The sequence below is a fragment of the Typopeltis vanoorti genome, chromosome 19 (genome assembly GCF_054136105.1).
Source record: "Typopeltis vanoorti isolate ZY-2024b chromosome 19, IOZ_Tvanoo_1.0, whole genome shotgun sequence".
In the NCBI taxonomy this organism is placed as follows: Eukaryota; Metazoa; Arthropoda; class Arachnida; order Uropygi; family Thelyphonidae; genus Typopeltis; species Typopeltis vanoorti.
In genome coordinates this window covers 20,602,235-20,624,961 of record NC_143567.1, presented here as the reverse complement: position 1 = coordinate 20,624,961, position 22,727 = coordinate 20,602,235, and the positions used below count along the sequence as shown (strand labels likewise).

Genomic DNA, 22,727 nt, shown 5'->3' with positions numbered 1-22,727 from the left:
TTAAAACCGAATAAGAAACTCAAAGATTGGAATCAGAGAGTTTCTTGCCGAATATAGTAAACTATAAAGTATCGGCGAACACTTAGCGTGAGCTAATGCAAGTGACCCTAGTACGTAGTACAATACCGGACGACTCATTGCAAAGGTGGGGAAAGTTCAGATCGCTATTCTTAGGTATTTTCCATAATGTAAAAACACATTTCCTAGGAAATGTATGCTGTTATTACATTATGGAGGGAGGTCACTACCCAGATTTCAGCCTTTTTTGAGGCTTCATCAGTGAGTAGCTAGACCTAATACCAAAGTGTATATACCAAAGTGTATAGCGAAAAGAACTTATATATATATATATATATATACTCTGCGAACGAGTTTTCCAAACAGGTGCAACCATTAAGTTACTTAAGTATAAAGAGCTAATAAGCTTCATTTTGGCAATGAAAACATTACTTTAATTAAGGGGATATTAAATCCCACATAGTTTTAAAACCGAATAAGAAACTCAAAGATTGGAATCAGAGAGTTTTTTGCCGAATATAGTAAACTATAAAGTATCGGCGAACACTTAGCGTGAGCTAATGCAAGTGACCCTAGTACGTAGTGCAATACCGGACGACTCGTTGCAAAGGTGGGGAAAGTTCAGATCGCTATTCTTAGGTATTTTCCATAATTTACATTATGGAAAATACCTAAGAATAGCGTTCGCCGATACTTTATAGTTTACTATATTCGGCAAGAAACTCTCTGATTCCAATCTTTGAGTTTCTTATTCAGTTTTAAAACTATGTGGGATTTAATATCCCCTTAATTAAAGTAATGTTTTCATTGCCGAAATGAAGCTTATTAGCTCTTTATACTTAAGTAACTTAATGGTTGCACCTGTTTGGAAAACTCGTTCGCAGAGTATATATATATATATATATATATATATAAGTTCTTTTCGCTATACACTTTGGTATTAGGTCTAGCTACTCACTGATGAAGCCTCAAAAAAGGCTGAAACCGGTCTGGGTAGTGACCTCCCTCCATAATGTAATAACAGCATACATTTCCTAGGAAATGTGTTTTTACATTATGGAAAATACCTAAGAATAGCGATCTGAACTTTCCCCACCTTTGCAACGAGTCGTCCGGTATTGTACTACGTACTAGGGTCACTTGCATTAGCTCAAGCTAAGTGTTCGCCGATACTTTATAGTTTACTATATTCGGCAAGAAACTCTCTGATTCCAATCTTTGAGTTTCTTATTCGGTTTTAAAACTATGTGGGATTTAATATCCCCTTAATTAAAATAATGTTTTCATTGCCGAAATGAAGCTTATTAGCTCTTTATACTTAAGTATTAAATTATGTTAATCAGCACTTTGAACTAATCGGTTAGGAACTATCCATTTTTTCTTTAAAAGTTGCTTGCATGATTTTTTCATTTTCTTCTTTTGGGGATAAGAAGTTATTAAAGAGGCAATAAAATATATATATAAAACCACCATCCTTTCTATTATAGCAAAGTTAATCATCAGGTTAGATCAGAAGAAGAAGAATTCCTTGATATTATTTTATACTACGTGCATAAGACAATATTGCAGATCAGATTGCTAAGAATTTATACTATCAAAACTTTTCAAAATATTATATAAATGTCATCAATGTTAGGAAAATGGAAGAAAGAGAGCGAGAGAGATAGAGAGAGATATCAAAGTTTTGTTTAAAAAAAAAAATAATGTGCTATTGTTTTAGGGTGACAGTGGCATACCAGGACCACCAGGAGACCATGGTGATAAAGGAGATAAGGGAGAACGGGGTCGGAGAGGCAAGAGGGTAAGAGAAATTGCTGTCTATTATAAGTTATATATATTTTAAATCAGACAATTCACTTATTTGCTCATCATGAAGGAATTTTAATGGCTTAGAAGCATAATTTTTTTTTCAGCTGATTATTATTTAAATATTAAAGTTACATTCTGTTTCTTGCAATTGGTATTTTAATATGCAGTTGTATTGTAATTAACAAAACATTAAAAAAAATACACAGATATTCTGTTTTCATTTGAAATCAGAAATGAAACATTTTTCACACAATCAAAAAGGCACTTTTGATTGTTAAATGATCAGCATGATATATGAAAGCAATTCTATTGATTAAAGCTGTCTGTTTTTTCTTCTCATCAGTGGAACCAACTCACCAGTAATAACAATGTTAAACTTTTAGAAATGATTTCCAGAATATACACAATTTACATCTTCATACATAGCTGTAATTTTAAACATCCAGAGTTTTGGTAAATGATTTGAATTATTTGCATATAGAATTGCACTATTAAGACTAAAAAGATTCAACCCATTACAACATGGAAAATAATTTTGGCTGGTTTGTTAAGTATTTATATTTTTCTTTGGATTTCTGTTTTCCAAAAGCTGTCATATGAAAGAACATTGCAAAACCAGATCCGGTTTAGCCTTCCAAGAAATCGTTGAATGTACATTTTTTAAATATTTTCCAATAATATAATATATGACAAGATATATAACACAGCAATTTTTTTTAATCCCCCTCCTCTCCCTGGATTATGATGATGGTACTGCACTACCTTTGGAAATTTATTTTCCTAGGTATAATAATTTTAAATATAATCAATACCAACTCTTTCACTTTTCCAGACCAGCATTTGCAGACCTGCCTAAAACCACATTTTCTTCATGCATGTTTCAATAGGATTGGCAGTGCCACTGCCCAAGCTATTTAATTTAAGTGTTGGCTTAATAAATATTAATTGCATATTTTGTAATCATTATTATGATTATGTGACACTTCCATGGAGTCCAAGGACTCTTCATAGGAGAAAAATCTGTGCCACTAACAAACATCTGTGCTATTTAATTCTCCTCTTCTGCACGCTGCACATTTCACCATCTGTACACCGTGTCAACTACCATCCACTTAGAGTAGTTTTGTCTGTTAATTGTGTGTTCTATGGCTGATTTACCTGTATGCTGTATGACAGTACAAAATTTCTGGGACAAAAACCCTGCTACTCTCATATGAAATCACCAAACCCACCTTCAGTTGAAAAAAGTCCCTACAAATTCCTTTCATTATCTTTCATTGATCAGCTCAAAACAACAAAGTATTTACATTTTAAAATACATGTTAAATATTGTACATGTTACATATAAAATTAAATTTAAAAAAAACATAAGAAGCAGGGCAAAAGAAGAAAAGGGTAAGTCCTTTTCATATGATTGTGAAAATGATGGCACAGTTTTAATAGTTGAGGAGATGCTGTAGTTCTGTGCAGTTTAGTTGAGAAGGATAAGATGTTGTGCCACCACCTCCACTATCAGTCCATCTGGCTTGGTACACTTTGTCCTGTATGGAAGATACCACTGAAAACTGAGTGGTATCTGTAAATATGCAGATGAGATTGAGGATTGAGACTGAAGTCAGTGGAAAGGGTGAGTCAGAATGTACTGAAATGAGGTGATGGTATTCTTTCATGAAATGAGTAGGAAGAAGTGGAAGAGAAGTTTCAGAAGATAAGATTTGAAAGTTGAATTCTTGGGATATTCTGGTTGGAATGCAGATTTCTTGATGTGTACTGATTTCTGGAAAGGCTCCCATATGGCTGTTTGAGCTTCTTGATATTGCTCTTTTGCTTTTGGAGTTTTCAGCAATAAACTTTGAAAGGTTTTCCACTCCTGCTTCTGGGTTAGAAGACCTCCTATAGTTCTTATACCTGCTCAGCATCTGGTAGCAAAGAAAAAGAGTTTGCCAGTTATGGGACTTTTGAAGTTTCTGTTTGAGAGATCTCTGTGAGCACTGCTTCCTGAATGATCTGGTAAGTGTATAATGAAGCTCTGTGATTTTCTAGCATTGTATAGTATCACAACATGTGATGGCAGTAATTGGGGTGGCAGTGAATTGTTCATTCAAAGGTTTGTAGCTAACAGAAGTCCTCTGGTGGCTTCTTTCAGAATGTGTTTGAGAGCCCACAGGTCTGATTTGCTGCTCTTGTATGTTGTTTAATTTAACTTACCTAGCATCTGTGTGAAGTTCAAAGTGATTGTGTAGTTATATCCAGCTGAGTGAATTGTAAGCTTGAGTGCTTCTGAGATAGATACCTAAGTATTTTTACCCTTTGCTTGATCAGTTGTATTTGATTGGGAAGTCCATTCTAGTTTCAAACTGCCTATCCACAAGCTGTAGGATTTTTCAGAATTTAATTTTGCCTCAGAGGCTTATGCACATAGTGTATTGACCATGCAGATTGCTTTCATTTCTTCCTTGTTGCACATGATGCATTGTGACAGCATCAGCATATGTTGATAGACTGATTTTTGTATTCAGTTTTTATATGTGGATTCATTTGGAAATCATAGTGCTGTATAATTTTTCCTAAGAAAGGTTCAATGGCTAGTATTGCAGTTGTCCAGAGAGAGAGAGAGAGAGAGAGAGGGCATCCTTGTTTGATCCTTGAGAGTAAGGAAAAAGGGTGAGAGCCAGTGGCCTATTTGTATAATAGCTGGACTGTATGGATAATAAGAGGTCCATATCTAAATGCTCCTGTACTTCAAAAATGTAATTCATGTAACTATTTGAGATGTTAATGAAGTCTCTAAGTAAATGTAGGTAACCATATATTGATCCTCTTGGCACTGCATAGATTTGATAGTGACCAATAATATCAGGTAGTATGTGCTTAAGATAGCTTATGATTATTTAGGAGATGCTTTGCAGTCTATATTAATTAATGATATTGAGTATCAGTTTCTGAGATCTGTGTGTGTTCCTCCTTCTTTGGAATGAGATGTACATCTGAGGTTGCAATGGACTCTGAAAGCCCACTCAGGTAAGCTTCTTGCATCAGTTTAAGGAGGAATGGTCCAAGGGATCCCAGAATGCTTGAAAGAACTCTAAAGTAAGTCTGTCCAGGCCAAAAGATTTGTTCTTTGGAGAGGTTTACTTTCAGTTCTTGCAAGATGATGGGTGTCTCCTTGTTCTTTTGTAATGTGGAAGGGATTTTTTTGTTCCTCTCAGTATTTCATGGAGAGCATCAACATTCCATAGAAATATATGTTGTTTTGTAGCATTTCACTGTTTCAGATGTAATTTTATTTGGGTCTTCTGTAATGTTACTACTCTGTGGTCTAGTGGCTGAGATGTTAGCTTGTGCCTGACATTTTTTTCTGCAGTGAAGATGTACTTTGTGGAGGGCACCTGACAAGTCTGTGTTTGTTTACCATGATCTACGAAGGGCACTTTTAGCAGACTGTTCCAGGTGTGTTTGTATGGCCAGGAGAATTGATAGGTATTCTGGAACTTTATTCCCAAGGGATGGAAGCTACTGTTCAAGTTGACTAATGCTGCTGTTCCTCTTTTGGTTGTTTTTGATGTTTTTTTAAATTTGTATGAACACTTCCAGTTGGGATTTCAGATCGGGCCCCCATGTTTTCATGGGTTCTGTGGTGTCTCTTGATTAAGTAAGATTGGATAACAAGGTCTGGAGATTTTGTACACATTTTTTGGTCTTGTAGTAGGGTATTCAACACTGTGTAACTGCAATTTAAATTTAAAGCTTAGAGTATGCATAATTAAATTCTGTACTGTACAGCAGTACAGACCATACATAGCATTATTGATAAAAGACAATATTGATAAAAAAAACAAAAAAACTTGAAGCCTTTGAGATGTGGCTATACTGACGAATGTTAAAAATCCCATAGACAACAAAAACATCCAATCACGTGCACTTTTAGATTCCATAAAAAGAAGAAAATACTGCATACCTTGGTCACCTACTTTGTAATGAAAAATATAAGATACTTCAATTGATTATAAAAGGAAACAGAAATGAAAGAAGAGGACAAGGAAGACAAAGAAAATCTTGGCTGACAGACATCAGACATTGGACTAGCATGAGCTCTGAGGGACTGTTCAGAGTGGCTGAGGATTACTCAAAATCTGCCAAGGTGCGACCACCTTGGCAGATTTGAGTAATCGGAGTATTGGAGATGGTACTCCAAAAAGAAGAAATAGAGTGTTAAAGATTCAATAGGCTCTCCCTCGTTTGGATGCCTTGTAAGATAGTAAGTGTTCAAGTTTGATGATGCAGTAGTCTGGGATGTATGTTTCTTATCAGAACTTTGTATTTAGAGATTTAGAATATGTCTAGTTAAGCCTGGTAGAGAGTCCTATTAGATATTAATGATCTCCAGGTCTAGAGCTGCTTTTCTGGATCTTGGTACCAGAAGGCTAGAGTAAGTTCACTGTTGTTTACCATTTCTTGCAGTGTATTGATTAAAGAGGTACACCAATCCTAGTAGATGGGAATTTGGCTTTGGCTTCTTCATCTTCTAGGTCATTATGTGCAGAAATTCTTTTCTCTTCATTCTCTTGAATCTCTGTTTCCTTCATTGATGGAGTCTAGTAAGGTTGTATTAGAAATAGGAGTATTTCCTTGGTTTGGCTGCAGTTTTGAGTCTGCAAAAGATGCAACTGGTGAGTTTAGTTGTTGTCGCGAATTGCCACTTTCCTGTTGTTCATGTTCATTGTCAATGGGTAGGCTATGTACAACTAGTGTGCTAGATGCATTATGTAGTAAAATTTCATCCCTAGACCTGCATTTTCCTTTACATGATGTGCCTTCATTTGTGTAATCAAACTTTTTTATGGAGTTTTAGGTTCATTTTTTTCCATACTTGGATTTTTTTTTCATGAATAATGTTGCATTGCACTGCATGTCTGTTTCTGATTACTTTCTATGGGTTGGGTATCTGTTGCTGAGTCACTGGAAGCATAGGGACAGTTCTTAATGTAAATCTCTTCGTGGCAATAGAAGTGCTGTGATAATTAATTTCAGATGGTATATCCAGTGTCAGAAAGATAAATCATATGGATAGGGGGCAGATTGTCAGTAGTATCCTTAAGCAGGATCTGCAAAAAGAATAAAAAATATTGTGGAGGATATATAATGAAAAAGATGATTGGTTCAAAGCACAGGCAAAAAGGATGGCAATAGCAAGCAAGGCAAATTCTGAGTATGAGAAGAAATTAGACCAAATGAAATCTCAACAAGTTCTTTTGTTATGTGATAAGTAAAAGGAAGGACAACTTTAATGAGTTCTAAAGTTAGGAAAGTAACAGAAGTCTGATTCAGTTGAGTTACTGAGTGACCACTTTGCAGCAGTCCATCATCCAGGAGAAGATACTGTAGTGAAATGTGATGGGAACGGATGTGGGAATAGAGGATTGATCTTTATGTTGACTCTCATACAGTAACATATTTTTATCTACCCATTCTTGAATTCTCTTTTTGACCAATTTTTCCAGTACTTTTACCAGCATGCCTGAGATATTGATGTCTATAATTTGCTACTGCAGTCTTAGAACTTTCCTTATGCAATGGAATTATTTTGCCCTCTTTCCACTCCCTTGGAAATTTACCGCAGCTGAGACTTAAAGAGCCTAGTCAAAGGTATTGCTAGTTCCCTTGCACATTCTCACAGAATCCAAGCTGATATCCCATCTAATCCCACAGCTGTATTTACACTGAGAGTGTGCAATATCCTAAGAACCTCCAATTCATCCACCTCTGTTCCCACATTAGTGTCTGTCACCCCCTTCCAAGGTGGTCACTCAGTAACTCAGCTATTTTATTGTCTTCTGTCTCCTCATGACCATCATCACGCATTGAGGTTAATCTTCCATAGTCATTCTTCCTCTTACTTGCCACATAATGAAAGAACGCTTTGGGATTTCCTTTGGCCTGCTTGGCTAGATTCTTCTCATAATCTGATTTTGCCTTCCTTACCATGCTGGTCACATTTCGTGTCTGAGCCTTGTACTGTTCATCAGGTTGCTGGTCACCTTTCTCTTTATATACCCTCCACAGCATTTTTTCTTCTGCAGCTCATGCTTAATAATATTACTCATCGATCTAACTCCTATCCGATTAACCCTTCTTACCATAGGTATACAATATAATACTGCTTCCTCTAGATCAGCGCTTAAACTTTTTTGCACTTGCGACCCCTTTTCACCTGAGAAATTTTTATGTGACCCCATTTTACCCGGGAAATTTTTACACTACCCCAGGTATATAAGAATTGGTTTAAAATAAATTTCAAACCAATTCTTTGGTATACATATAATTTTACCATTTACATAAAGAATTACAAACATAAAGTAGCCTCGAATCTGAAGTAATTTTTGGTCGTTGCACTTTCAGAAACCTTTTACTGTTGCCAATTTTTTTGCGACCCACAGTTTAAGAAGTTCTGCTCTAGATGACCCTTAACTATATCTATCCCATGTACTACTAGCATCATTACCGTGCAGTGTTTTATGCCATGGTACAGATTTAAGGTTCTTCCTAATCATGTCATAATCACCTGCCTTGTAGTTCAACATATACCCCTTCTAGATAGAATATTCCTCATGTTGTACAATCTCCCAAGTCAAGACTGCAAGGCTGCTTTCACCAATTGGAGGCAATGTGACCACTTTGGTTATGGATAGCTCTTTTGAACCTATGATCAGGTTCAATACCCTCCCTCATCTAGTCCCCACCACCACATGCTGCCTTAAATAATTATCTCTTAATAGGTGTATAAATTCTATTTCCTTCCTGCCATGTGATCTTTCTTGCTTCCAGTCTATATCTCAATAGTTGAAGTTCCCCAAAATAATCACTCAACTTATACTTATGATAATTTGGCAATGCATGTCTTCCGGATCATCTGTGGAACTCCCTGGCCTATAGCAACAACCAACTGTATATTTTGTCTTACTGGCCTTAATCTCACACTAGATTATTTCAAATGAACAGCCATCTCCCACCTGTCTCCTATTCTTTTTGGCGGCAGTTCATCTGCTATAATCAGCAATGCTTCCCCCCCTCATCCTATCTTCCCTGAAAATACTAAACCCTTCATATTCAATCCCTACAACTACATCATCAGCTGTTAGCCAAGTCTCACATGAACTTATTATTATTATTATTATTATGATTATCATTAAGAGAGATCTCTAAGGAGTCAGGGACTTGTTGAGGCAGCCACATACTACCTCCACTAGCTAACATACTTGTTATTGAATTTATTCACAGTATTTGCACACACAACATCCTATGGCAATCAATTCCAGTTATACATTACTCTATGAGAGAAAACTCTAGCCCTAACCCCCTTCTTGACTGCATTCATTCTCAACTTCCATGGATGTCGTCACATCTTTTTCCCACCCTCTATAAAATTAGAAATTCCATCTACTGAAATTCTGTATAACCCTTTCAGAAGTTTGTAAGTTTCAATCATATCACCCTCTTTCTCCTGTTTGTCTATAGCCTACAAATTCTCAATCTTTATTCCACATTTCATTTTTGGCACTCTTCTTTGCACTCTCTCCACTGTATCAGAATCATCATGGAAACTAGGAGACCAGACCTGCGCACAATAGTCCAAGTAAGGTCTTATCAAGGCCTTGTAGAGAGGAAAAATTACTTCCTTATCTTTCAGTATTGCCGTTATTCTCTGAGTTGTCTTTACAAATTTTGCTATATGACCCTTGAATTTCAACTTCTGCCTAGCTTCATCAGTTTCTTCAAGCATAATCCCACCAATATAATACAACATTGGATATCTAATCACACCAAAGTGCATGACTTTACATTTATTAACATCGAAATGACAACCATTTTCACATGCTCACAATTCCAGCCTATTCAAATCATTCTAGGAGTACTGCATATCAGCAGCATTCCTGATTATAATATCTATCTATATTATACCTAATATAATACCTATCTTTGCATCATCAGCAAATAGCTGCATGTCACATGTCAAATCCTTCCCAATGTCATTAATGCACAGATTGAATAACAATTGGACCAAAGACTGATCCGTGAGGCACATCACTGGTTACTTTGAATCTTGCAGATTCATATCACTCCATATACCACTTTTTGATATCTGCAAATCAGCCATCCTCTTATCCATTCCAATAGTTTTTAATCCAATTCCATATTTTCTAGTTTATGCAATAGTATTCCATGCTGCATTCTGTCAAAAGCCTTAGAAAAATTCAAAAGTATCATGGTATATCCATTCCCCTTGACTAACTCACTGTAACATTATTATGGAATGTGAGGAAGTTGCTAAAACATGACCTTTCCTTAGCAAACCCATGCTGTTCATTGCAAAATAGAGATTCTCTGTCAACCTATTTCTGAATGTGAGCTCTAACCAACGTTTACAAATTCTTCACACCACTCCTGAGATACTGATTGTCAATAGTTGGATCAGTCTTTGCACCACCCTTGTGCAATCAGATTCCATGACTCTCTGTATTATGTCTCATTCCAGTTATTAATTTCTCAAGAATACTGATGCCAAACTCATTCAAGTAGACTGTCCCTCTTATACAAATCCAATCTTCACTCAAACTCACTCCATACATCAAAAAACTGGCAACCATTCCTGCTACACAGCCTACACATCAAATCATTTGCCATCATAATCCCTCTTCCTAATTCATTTTTATTATATTCAGGCAATATACTTGCTATTTTCATTTTCTCACTCTTCACCCTCGCCTCTTCCAATAAACCTTTCATGTACTATCTCATACTGAACTTATTGCTAATTAAGTTGCCAGTAACTATTACAATTATGATCTCATTTACTTTTCTTTTCTTTTCATTTCTGTTTTTGAATTGCTTGCATTATATTTTTAATTTTTGCACTGGGAAAATTTGACGTTATCATAAAACATGCCATTAACTCATTAATGGCATGTTTTATGATAGAGTCACTATACCATATAACAGTGTCAGTAGCATCTCTAATTGTGCTGACTATCTTTGCATCATCAGCAAGCAGCTGAAGATCTTCTTACTCCCTTTCCAATATCATTAATATATAGATTAAACAACAGTTGTCTAAGGACTGATCCCTTAGACACACCACTGATCACCTTAAATCTGGCAGATTCACACTTCCTATATACCATTTTCTGATACCTATCCATCACCCACCCACTTATCCAAACCAGTATTTTATATTCCAATCCCATATTCTTCAGTTTATGCAACAGCCTTTCATTTAATATCATATCAAATGCCTTAGCATGAGATCTTTCTTTTCCAAATCTTAAAAACTTACATTTTGTAACAGTAAACCAATATCCTCACTCTCATGCCCTTTCACTTAGTCTATTCAAGTCTTCTTGTAAGGCCACAGCATCTGCCCTACTCCTCATAGTCTTCCCAACATTACATCATCTGCAAACAACTGAATATCCTCATTCAAATATTCCCCAATATCAATAACATGCAGATGAAAGAGCAGTGATCCTAAAACAGACCATTAAAGTCTGCACCACTAGTGACTTCTCTCTTCCAGGATATTGCTCCCACATACACAATTTGCTGACAGCTATCAGATAGCTAATCTCCAATCCATTGCACTAGGCTAATATCCATCCCCAGTTTGACTCTAGTTTGACTATCAACTTTTCATGTGATAATCTATCAGAAGCCTTTGCAAAATCTAAAAACACTACAGTGTCTATCAGAGCATCACATGCCCATTTCGATTAGTGTGCTGTCATACCCAGCTTATGCAACCTGTGCTATAAAATTCACATCAGTTTCACCGTGTGATTACATTTTTATTGATGTATGAAAATTACAAGAGTGCATACACATCAGCACTTATTTTAATTGGTCCAATGCAGTTAATTGTAGGATAACGTTGAATACTTTAATTTATCAATTAATTGTTACGAAATCTGCATAGAGTGGGGGGGGGGGGACAATGGGTTTGTTTTTAAGTATTAGAAAACAATAATGAAGAGAATGATATATTTGGTTGGTATAGTCGAATTACTCAAAGTGTAAATATAATAGTAAACCGGAAGAGGAGGATGAGGCTTACCTCCTTCGACTACAATCATATAATTCGCAATTACTGAAATTGGGACATTCAGTAGATTTCAATAATTGGGAAATTATTGAAAATGGGACATTCAGTAGATCACCAACACTGTTTCCCATTGGAAATATGGGCAAAAAAAGTTATAAATTAGTTATAGAAAATTATATATTAAATATGTGTCTAAATCAGTGTCCAAAACATGTCAATTCACACTTTACGTACGTACACAAAACAGATGAAACTCAGAAAACGAAATCAACAACTCGTGATAAATGACAACATTCACTTGGATTAGAAAACATAATAACAAATCACAGGCACTGATTTCTGGGTGCTATTGTCTCAGCACACACCCTGCCTCGCCTTCTGGGTAGTTTAAAACCACTGGAATGCTAAGAATTGGACCCACTGTGCCCTGTACATTTGCTTAAAGGACTCGAAGATGTCCGTATTTGTGACCACACACCCAGGTTACTAATGTGAATGGTGATGCAATGTTTATGCATTGAAAAGTGATGCTCTTCATGAAGCATTAGTATATTGTGTTTAATTTTAGGAATCATGATGAAACAATTAGGGGAATCTTTAACAGGAATAAATGTAAAAATATTATATTGGTGATATTGCTATTCCGTGGATTTGCACTGCACACCTAACACACTCTGAATATACGCCCCTGGTATCCATTTCCATTGTCCAATGCAACTGTTACCCTATTGCAATAAGTAAGTAGATTACTAAAACATTACCCCCTTTATCAAATTTGTGCTGTCGATCAAAGCTAATACCACTATTATCAACCCAATTCTGGATCCAAATTCTCACTATCCTCTCCAACACTTTAACCACAACATATGACACACGGATTGGCCTGTAATTTGATTCTTGAGTTCTGTCACCTCCCTTATGAAGTGGTACAATGTTGCCTTCCTGCCACCCCTTTGGATCTCAACCCAATGTAAGAATCATATTAAACAAATATATTGAGGCAGATATCAAATCCCTTTCACATTCCTTCAAAATACATGATGTATCATTAAGTCTCCTTAACTCCCCATATACTTCTTGCTCACATACAGTCAGTCTCCCTTCTTCCTCATCAACTGCTCTCAAACTCTCCATGATGCCACATTCACAGTGATGAAAGATCTTTATGAACTGATCATTTAATATCTCCACTATATCCTCTATGCAGTTGTCCTTATACCATTCTAAAATTAGTGTCATCCCATCATAATCATTCTTTATTAAAGAGCCCCTCAGGGTTTTATTTTTTGGCTTCATTAGCTATCTGCTGCTCATTTGCTACCCTTACAAACCAAGTCACCTTCCTTGCCTACTTTTTATACTCTTCATGAAATTGATTATTACCACTCATTTTATGTTGCCTTCATAATGCCTTCTTTCTCTGTATTTCATGTATCTCTTCATTAATTCATTTCACACCTTCTTTAACTACATGAGTCTTGGAATGCATTTAGACATTGCTTCTACAAGATTTGCATTGATCTCCTTTCCACCCAATTCCTCCCTGAGCTTCTCATAATTACCAGCCTTGTAGTTCCACATATACCCTGACAAGACACCATGCTAGTACCTGTAATATGGCTCCTGAACAACACCTTGTTTCACAGTGAGCAGTGGACCTTCCAACAGGACTCAGCCCCTGCACACAAGCGAGGACCTCACAACAGTGGTTGGAGGGCAGATGTGTTTTCCCACTTATCACTATCTGATTTGCAGTCTGAAAGTCCCTATCTGAATCTGTTGGACAGCAAATTGTGGTAGGAGCTGGAGAGAATTAGCCTGCAAGCATTGCCAGCCTGAAGGTGGATTTGGAGTAAACATTGACAGCCTGAAGTTGGATTTGGAGTAAGCATTGACATCATTTGCATGCTAGCTGGGCCGTCGCTAGATTAGATCACACCCTGAGGCAAATAATTAAATATTGCCCCTGATAAGACAAAAATATAAGAAAATTTCCAATTCCTATTTTGTTTTTATTACAAGAGAAACATTAATGCAAAATGATTACGTAATATTAATTAAATGTTTGCTCTTTGGGGATATCGCACAATAAAACTGTTTATAAGTTCTTCTAAATTTAAATTATAAGCTATATCCACCTCTATCGATATAGTTGCTAGACCAACCAATCTTTCTTGGGTAATCATTCTGTTCGCAAATAATTTTTAATCAGTTTAAGCTTGGAAAAACTTCTTTCCACACTTGCTACACTAGCAAGTAATCACAGTGCCTACTGCAATATGGCTGAACAAGCCCCATTATTAAACCGCACCGTGAGGCAGGCTGCCTCTATGCTACACCCTGTCGATGGTACTGCATGCTGGCATTGATATGTGGCCTCACAGACTTTGATTGTGGGTGAAGACTGCAATAAAATATCTTTTATTACAGTTATTTGACTTTTGCCAACTGATAAATGTTTAATTAGTATTTTCATATTTTTATTGTTTTCAATTGTTTCTTTTATTTTTTAGTTATGAGATCTTATTTCATTTCTCATAATTTTCCTTATTGTTTTGCATAGTTCTGCACATTCTATTTTAGAAATTAAGTTTTTGTCTTGTTTCATATTTCGTCTCTTTTTTTTTGTAGTTGTAAGGTTTCCTCTGAAAATTTATGGTCTTTTTGTTTTTTGTTGCTTTTGAATTCATTGGCTGCTGAGATTATTACTTCCGTCAAGTTTTTACTCATTTTATTTATGTCTTCTTCTTCAAATATATTTATTAAGTCTAGTTTTTGATTGAGTTTTTCTTCATAATCCTTCTTCTTGTTTTTGATAGGTTTTAAGTCAAAACTTCTTGATTTTTCTTGTTTAGCCATTTTATTCTTTCCAATTTGGGGTTTATTTTAATTTGGCTCTGACCAGTCTGTGGTCACTTCCTGTTTTTACTTGATTTAATACTGAGGTATCTTGATAGAGTTTATTCGTCTGAAAATAGTTGGAATAAGTTAAACTTGGTTGGATAAGAATAATATCCTGATGTGATTGACTGATGTGTTTCAGTGAGGTTAGGAAAAGCAAGAAATGTAGGGGGGGGGGGGAGTGTCGCTGATGATAACAGGGAAATTGTCCACAGTTGAGATGCAAGGGTAAATAATAGCAATAGACCAAGGAATATGGGGATGGAAACAGAGAAATGTATAAGCATATTGGCTTAGTGAGGAAGAGAAGGGTGATTATGGGTGATTTTAATCATGGTAATATTGATTGGAATGAGAAGATATCCTCAGGAAATAAGACGAATGAATTTCTTGAGTGACAACTATCTAAGACAATATTAAACCTGATCTTGTTATCACAGGAAATTATTATTATTAATATTATTATTCAGGCCTCCATGGAGTCAAAAGACTCTTCATGAGAGGTCCTTCCTAAGAACATAAAGTCTGTCAAGACTCATCGAAGGAAGGTCCCCCCCCCCCTAAGAAACACAAAGTCTATCATACCACTCCTTAAACTCATTGACCATTCTCGCTCTCACCACTCCATCAGGCAATGCATTCCATGGTTCAACCACCCTCCATGCAAAGAAACCACTCCTCACCCTCTTGCTCACAGTTTCCTTTCGTAACTTCCAGGGATGGCCTCTTGTCATCACTCCTTCCCGCTGTTCAACCAAGCGAAAGCACTCCCCAGTGTCAACCCTGTAACCACCTCTCAACAGTTTAAAAGTCTCAATCATATCACCTCTCCTTCTTCTATCCACCAAACTCTGAAGTCCACATTCCTTCAGCCGATCCTCATAACAAAAATTGTACAGTCCTGAAACCATCTTTGTACCCTTTCCACGGTTAATTTATCCCCTTCAAATCCTGGGGACCAAATCTGAGAACACTAGTCTAAGTGTGGTCTGATCAGAGACTTATACAACGGAATGATAACCCTTTTATCTCTGCAGGTCAGTGTCTTTCTCATAATTGCAGCAATCATCTGTGTTACCTTCACCACCTTTGCAATATGTCCCCTAAATTTCAGGTTTCTATCAATCATCAACCCCAGATCTCTTGTCTCCCCTACTTCCTCCAGTAGAACTCCTCCCATAGAGTATGCAGCATCCCATCGATGTTTCCCAAACCTCAAGACCTTACATTTTGCTGCATTAAACCAACATCCCCATTCATTTGCCCGTCTATCTAGCTTATTCAAATCCTCTTGTAGGGCTACCACATCTGCACTATTACTAATAATCCTTCCCAGCTTCTCATCATCCACAAACAACTGATTATCCCCTTGCAATCCACTGGCAATGTCATTGATATAAAGGTTAAACAATATAGGTCCTAGTACTGGGCCCTGTGGGACCCCACTTGTCCATAGTTGAGATGCAAGGGTAAATAATTATTCAAATCCTTATTCAAATCCTCTTGCAGGGCTACCACATCTGCACTATTACTAATAATCCTTAGCCCAGCTTCGCATCATCTGCAAACAACTGAATATTCCCTTGCAATCCACTGGCAATGTCATTGATATAAAGGTTAAACAATATAGGTCCTAGTACTGGGCCCTGTGGGACCCCACTTGTAACCCTCTGCCTCCTTGGAACTGCTCCACCATACACAACTCTCTCAAATGATGGTGAATGGTTAATTAGTTAGTTAATTTTGGTTTTATGGTGCAAAGACACCAAAGGTCATACTGCACCAGGACACAGGTTACAGCACTATATATAGTAAATGATTAGTAGGACAATCACAAACATCCATGCGCCTGGCAGGATTCGAACCTGTAGCCTCTTGGCTGGAGAGCAGATATGATAACCATCCAGTCAATGAGGCTGGCCGTTGTGAATGGAGGGTCTAATCTTCCTTCAGTTGGTAAGAGTGATCCTTTAATGATCACTCTTATCAACCTTGCTCCCACCCTCCTGATCATGTAGGTGGTAGCAATTCATATGAGAACTTCTGTAAGGAAAGAATATGTATGACACTACTAGCATGGTGATTATGAAAACTCACCAGCCACTCTCCATGCAAAGAACCTGTGACCCTGTTCCCACCCTCCTTATAGAGATTTCAAGGATGTCACCTTGTTCTATCCCCTTCTCCCATTCTGTGAAGCATTTTTGCAAAATGCATTCCCTCAATCTGTCCTTCCTCATAGCCCACATCCCAAAGACAAGTTATGACCCCAGTCAGTCTTCTATGTACCCTTTCCAATATATCCTCATCACCATGAAATTCAGGAGACCAAATCTGTACACAGTAATCCATACGATGCCTGATCAAGGTCTTATACAATGCAACCAGAACAGCTTTATTTTTTCAAGTTAAATCCTCTGCATCATTGACATAATCTGATCTGATATCTTCACAACTTGTGCAATGTGATCTCTGAACTTCAGACCATTGTCCACCACCACTCCAAGGTCTCTTATCTCCTCAACTTCCTTTAAAATTCCCCACCAAGTGTATTCTTTGCATCCCATTGTTGCCTAGAAAATTTCAGAAGCTTAAACTATGCAACATTGAATTGTCAATTCCATATTGCTGACTCATACAATCTATTCAATTCCTCCTGTAAGGCCTTCCTCATAACTCTTCCCAGTTTTGCATCATCTGTTAAACCCATCACAATATTATTAATATACAAATTAAATAACTGTGGTATAAAAACAGACACCTAGTGACACAGCTAGTGAATTTCATCTTTTGAAATTGTCCCCCCCCCATAGACAGCTTGCTGATACCTATCTGATAGCCATTCTGCTATCAAACTCACTAGTCTGTTATCCACATCTGCTTCAGTTTAGTTACATATTTGTGGTGTGGCAATCTATCAAAGACCCTTGCAAAATCTAAGTATACTACTGTACATGCATCTCCCTTTTCCAGTACATTGGTCACATTGTTATAATACATAATCAAGTTGGTAAAACATGAACTCTCTTTAACAAACCCAAGCACAAAGAATATCACTGTTATCGACCCACTTTTGAATTCTATCTCTCACCAACCTCTCCAACACCTTTACAATTCCAGATGTATAGATTGGCCTAAAATTTGTAGCTACAGCCTTTTCACCACTTTTGTGAGTGAAACAATTTTGCCTTCCTTCCACTCCTTTAGGGACTTGTGCTGTTTGCAAAACTCTTGTTAAACAGGCAGGGCCAAGGCTGATGGAACATGCGCTTAAGATGTGGTGATATGTGATCAAGTCCTATTGCCTTATTGACATCTAGCTTACTTAACTCCTCATATACTTCTTGCTTGCTCACCATTAAATCTTCTCTCCCTTCATTCTCTGCACTTGAGCTTCTGATTTCACACTGAGGATAAATTGTGTACTGAATTTTGAAATTATAAATTCGTTTTTTCATTGTTAGGCCGAGAACTTTTCAGACTACCCTCCCTCATAACTTTAGCTGGGATATATGGGCTACCAAAATTCCATAAACAAATTGTGCTATTGCATCCTATTGTGGATGGCATTGATTCATCCACATACAAATTTTATAGATAGTATAGAAAACCTCACACTCAAAATACTGACATAATACTCAGTTTTGATGTCTCCTCTCTATTCACTTAGCCTTAGACATCATTGAAGCTATATTTCCTCCCCAATGTCTCAGCCCTGTTTTAGTTCATCATGAACTTGGGCTGTTTCATTTGGCAAGGAAAATTCTACAAACAAATAAAAGGAACAATCATGGGTTCTCCACTTTTTCCATCCCTGACTAACTTCTTCATTGACACCTTTGAAATAAAAAAAGCTTAAATTCTGTCCCACATAAACCCACTGGCTGGCTACAATACATAGATTTGTTCTTCATTTGGCCATGTGGCCTGGATACATTCAACATTTTGCCAGCTTGGTTGGCCAAGTGTTTAGTGTATCTGCTCTCCAGCCAAAAGGCTGTGGGTTTGAATCCTGCTGTGGGCATGAATGTTTGTGATTGTCTGTGAAAATACTGGTGGTGGCGGTAGATGGCATTGTAGATGATGATGGTAGTTGCAGTTCGTTGTGGTTGGTAGAGTAGGTACCCTCCCTCGATGAGTCTTTTGACTCCCTGGAGGTGTCACGTAATAATAATTATTATTATTATTATTATTATTATTATTATTATTATTATTATTACGGGCAACTCCAGGGAGTCATTAGACTCATCGAGGGAGGCCCCAAATCATTTTCATCACAACTATTCGACATTCATACAGTATCTATCATACCTCGCCTTAAACTCATTCACTGTCACAGCATCCACCACAGACTCAGGGAGCGCATTCCACTCATTCACTACTCTAAAAGTAAAGAACCCAGCTCTAACACCTTTACTAACCACACTTTTGCCCAGTTTCCATGGATGTCCCCTAGTCCTCCCACAACCAGCCCTGTTCTCAAAAATATCTTCTGAATTAATTTTATAGAAACCCTTCAGTAATTTGAATGTCTCAATCATATCTCCCCTCCTCCGCCTATCAACCAATTTTTGCAACCCACAAATCCTCAACCTGTTCTCATACGGTTCATTCCACAGACCTGCTATCATCTTGGTCACTCGCCTCTGGATCCTCTCCACCTCCTCCCCATCAAGAAGAAACCTAGGTGACCAAATCTGAGCACAGTAGTCGAGATGAGGTCTTATCAAGGCTCGATACAGAGGAACAATAACCTGCTTGTCTCTGCTTGTCAACGTATTCTTCAGCAACCAAGTGATTTGATGAGCTGATTTGGCCACTTTTGCAATGTGTCCCCTAAATTTCAATTCCTTATCCACCAACACTCCTAAATCTCGTGCCTCATCAATTTCCTGGAGCACGGTTCCACCAATGCAGTAAACTGCCTCCCATCTTTTCACCCCAAAATGCATAACCTTACATTTTGCCACATTAAACTGACATCCATTCTCCCTAGCCCAGACCTCCAATCTATCCAAATCATCCTGCAAAATTTTGACGTCATCTGCATTCACTATTGCCCTACCCAACTTCGCATCATCCGCAAACAAATGAACTGTTCCTCTCAGATCCTTTCCTATATCATTTATGAACAAATTAAACAGCAGTGGTCCAAGAACAGATCCTTGTGGTACACCACTAGTCACAGGCCGTCTAGTGGACTCTACTCCTGAGTAAACCACTCTCTGATATCTCTCCATCAACCACCCTCCTATCCATCTCACCAACCCTATGTCCATTCCCATATGCTGCAATTTACTGATTAGAATTCCATGTGGTATCCTGTCAAAGGCCTTAGCAAGGTCCAGCAGAATCACTGTAAACCCATTACCCTTATCCAGTTCAGCCGTCACTGTGTTATAATACGTGAGCAAGTTACTGAGGCATGACCTACCCTTCACAAAACCATGCTGTCCCCGATACAGTATGCCATTTTCTTCTATCCAATCATGTATTTTCCTCTTGACTATTTTCTCTAAGACCTTGATAATGATTCCTGTTATGCTGATTGGCCGGTAATTTTCAACAGCAGCCTTGGAACCACCTTTGTGCAGTGGAACTATTTTCCCCTCTTTCCACCCCCTTGGGACTGACCCAGTCCTGAGGCTCAAATTAAACATAATGGTCAAGGGCACTGACAATTCTTTGGCCGCTATAATATAATAATAATAATTAACACATCTAAACAATCAACACCCCCAGGATCCAGGTTACCTTAGGAAGGAAACCAACAAGAATCTCCCATTCCTAGACACTCTGATTACATGCCAGCCTGATGAATCCCTGACATTCTCCATTTACAGAAAACCCACACATATTTCTTGATACGTTCACCAGCAGTAACACCATATGCTTCCCAACATATGGGATTATAAAAACCCTATACAACAAGGCAAAATTAATCAGTTATGATAGCAATGCCTTAACCACTGAACTTGGTCGTATTCTCAAGAATTTCAGATCTAAAACTCTTGATCCTCGCATACCCTCCCAAATGCCATTTCTTCATTTCCATTTATATTGCCATAATTAAAATCACCTATAATAATCACCCTTCCTTTGTTCACTAACCCAAGATGTTTATACATTTCTTCATCACCACCCTCCACATTCCCTGGTCTATAGCAACATCCAACTAAATATCTCTTCCTGTCAACCTCCACCTCACATCACACTGTCTCAAAATCATTCCCACTATTTGCTCTTTCAGGTTTACCTGATATGGGCATAATTCCCCTGCTATCATCAGTAGCACTGCCTCTTCCTTCTTGTCCTTTCTATCCTCACAAAAAATACTATACTCTTGCATTTCTATTCCTGTTAGGATATTATCTTCATTCAACCATGTTTCACTTATTCCAACAATTTGGGATGAATGAACTCAATCAATGAAACAATTCTATCTCTCTTATTTCATACTCCTGGAATTTGTAAACAAATACAGCAGTTCACTTTATCCTATCCAAGCTACTTGTTGGTTGTGATTTCCCCACCACACCATCTGCCCTTGCCTGATCAACTTTATTACTGCTTACTACATATATTTGCTGTCTCAACTACCTCACTTTGCATCCCCATCTATTTCATTTCTATGCTGATCATCCCTCTACATACATTTCCAACATCCACTCTCCCTGTGCTATATCTCCCTGTACATATAGGCTCCCTTACTGAATACCTCGACCATTTCTCTATTCTCTTTTCACCTTTCACAATACTACTACTGTAGTTGTAGTAGTGTGAAACAGTAGTAGTAGTAGTACTACTACTACTACTGTTTTCATTGCCAAGCACTTCAGTCTCTTCAATACCACTCTCCTAATCTTTCACTTCACCTCTTGCTTTCATCACACGTTGCACTTCCATCTATCAACAGTTTCTCTCACTCACTCCAAAGCGATTCAAATATAATTCATCATGTCTGTATAATTCTATTCTTTCCTCAAATACATTCCATATCCACAAACTGCACTCTCTTCTCCTCACACAGCTCTGCTAGCATACCATTCATGATTCTTGCTCTCCATCTCAACTGATCATTGTCATACCTCAGCAACACACTGACAGGCTTCCCCACTATAATGTTATTCTTCACCCTCCCCAATAACCTCCTGATATCTGCCATTACATTCTTCTTATGTCCACTTGTACACAAATATCATGACACCCTTACTGATAAATATATTATCAGTAAAGCTAATTTTTTACATACAGTATAGTTTGAAACTTAAAATTAATTTTGATTGTCAACATTTCTTTTCAGAATTGCAGAAGAACGCTCATGATGTGTAGTACATTTCTTACAAGTCATTATTACAACATAATTTTGAACAATGTAAATTTGTTCTTATTTAATAATTTACTTAATTAATAGGTTCTAAATACCAAATTACATTATTTTCCGTGTAGAATTATTAATATCATTTCAGGTCATTTTGACAGATTTTGTCACTAAAAATAATAACATTGAAATCAAAACTGAATTTCATGGACATTTTCTTGTGTACTCCTAAACTGTATTGAATTCACTCTGTTCAGACCAGAGTTTGTTTAATTTCAACTTACATTGTCTTTCATGTCCCTGCAAAGAGTGATGTAGCAAAAATTGAATAAAGCATAACAAACTACTGTAAGGATTCTTACTTTTCTTCTTATTCCTTCCCTCCTCTTTTACCTTGCAGTGTCGAGGATTTCTATTCACTTAACCGCTACCATATCGAAGATAAGGTGGTTGGCCCTATGCCTCCCGGTGTGTCCTATGTCTGTAGATGCGTGTATTCACAGGCCAGTTTGCCTGTTCTGAAGGATGAAAAACCCGAGTTTCCAGGTGAAAAAAAAAAAAAAAAAAAACCTACCTCCATATGTT

At 37.3% G+C, this 22,727-nt stretch overlaps 1 protein-coding gene across 1 annotated transcript in view; it reads left to right on the top strand.

Annotated features, from left to right (window-relative positions):
• The window catches only part of LOC150095898 (uncharacterized), a 308,002-nt gene that overhangs the window by 189,665 nt on the left and 95,610 nt on the right, over positions 1-22,727 (top strand). Inside the window, exon 5 of the mRNA XM_090409558.1 lies at positions 1,739-1,819. Within this exon, the coding sequence (XP_090265684.1) occupies positions 1,739-1,819 (81 nt within the window). The remainder of the gene's footprint in view (positions 1-1,738; positions 1,820-22,727) is intronic.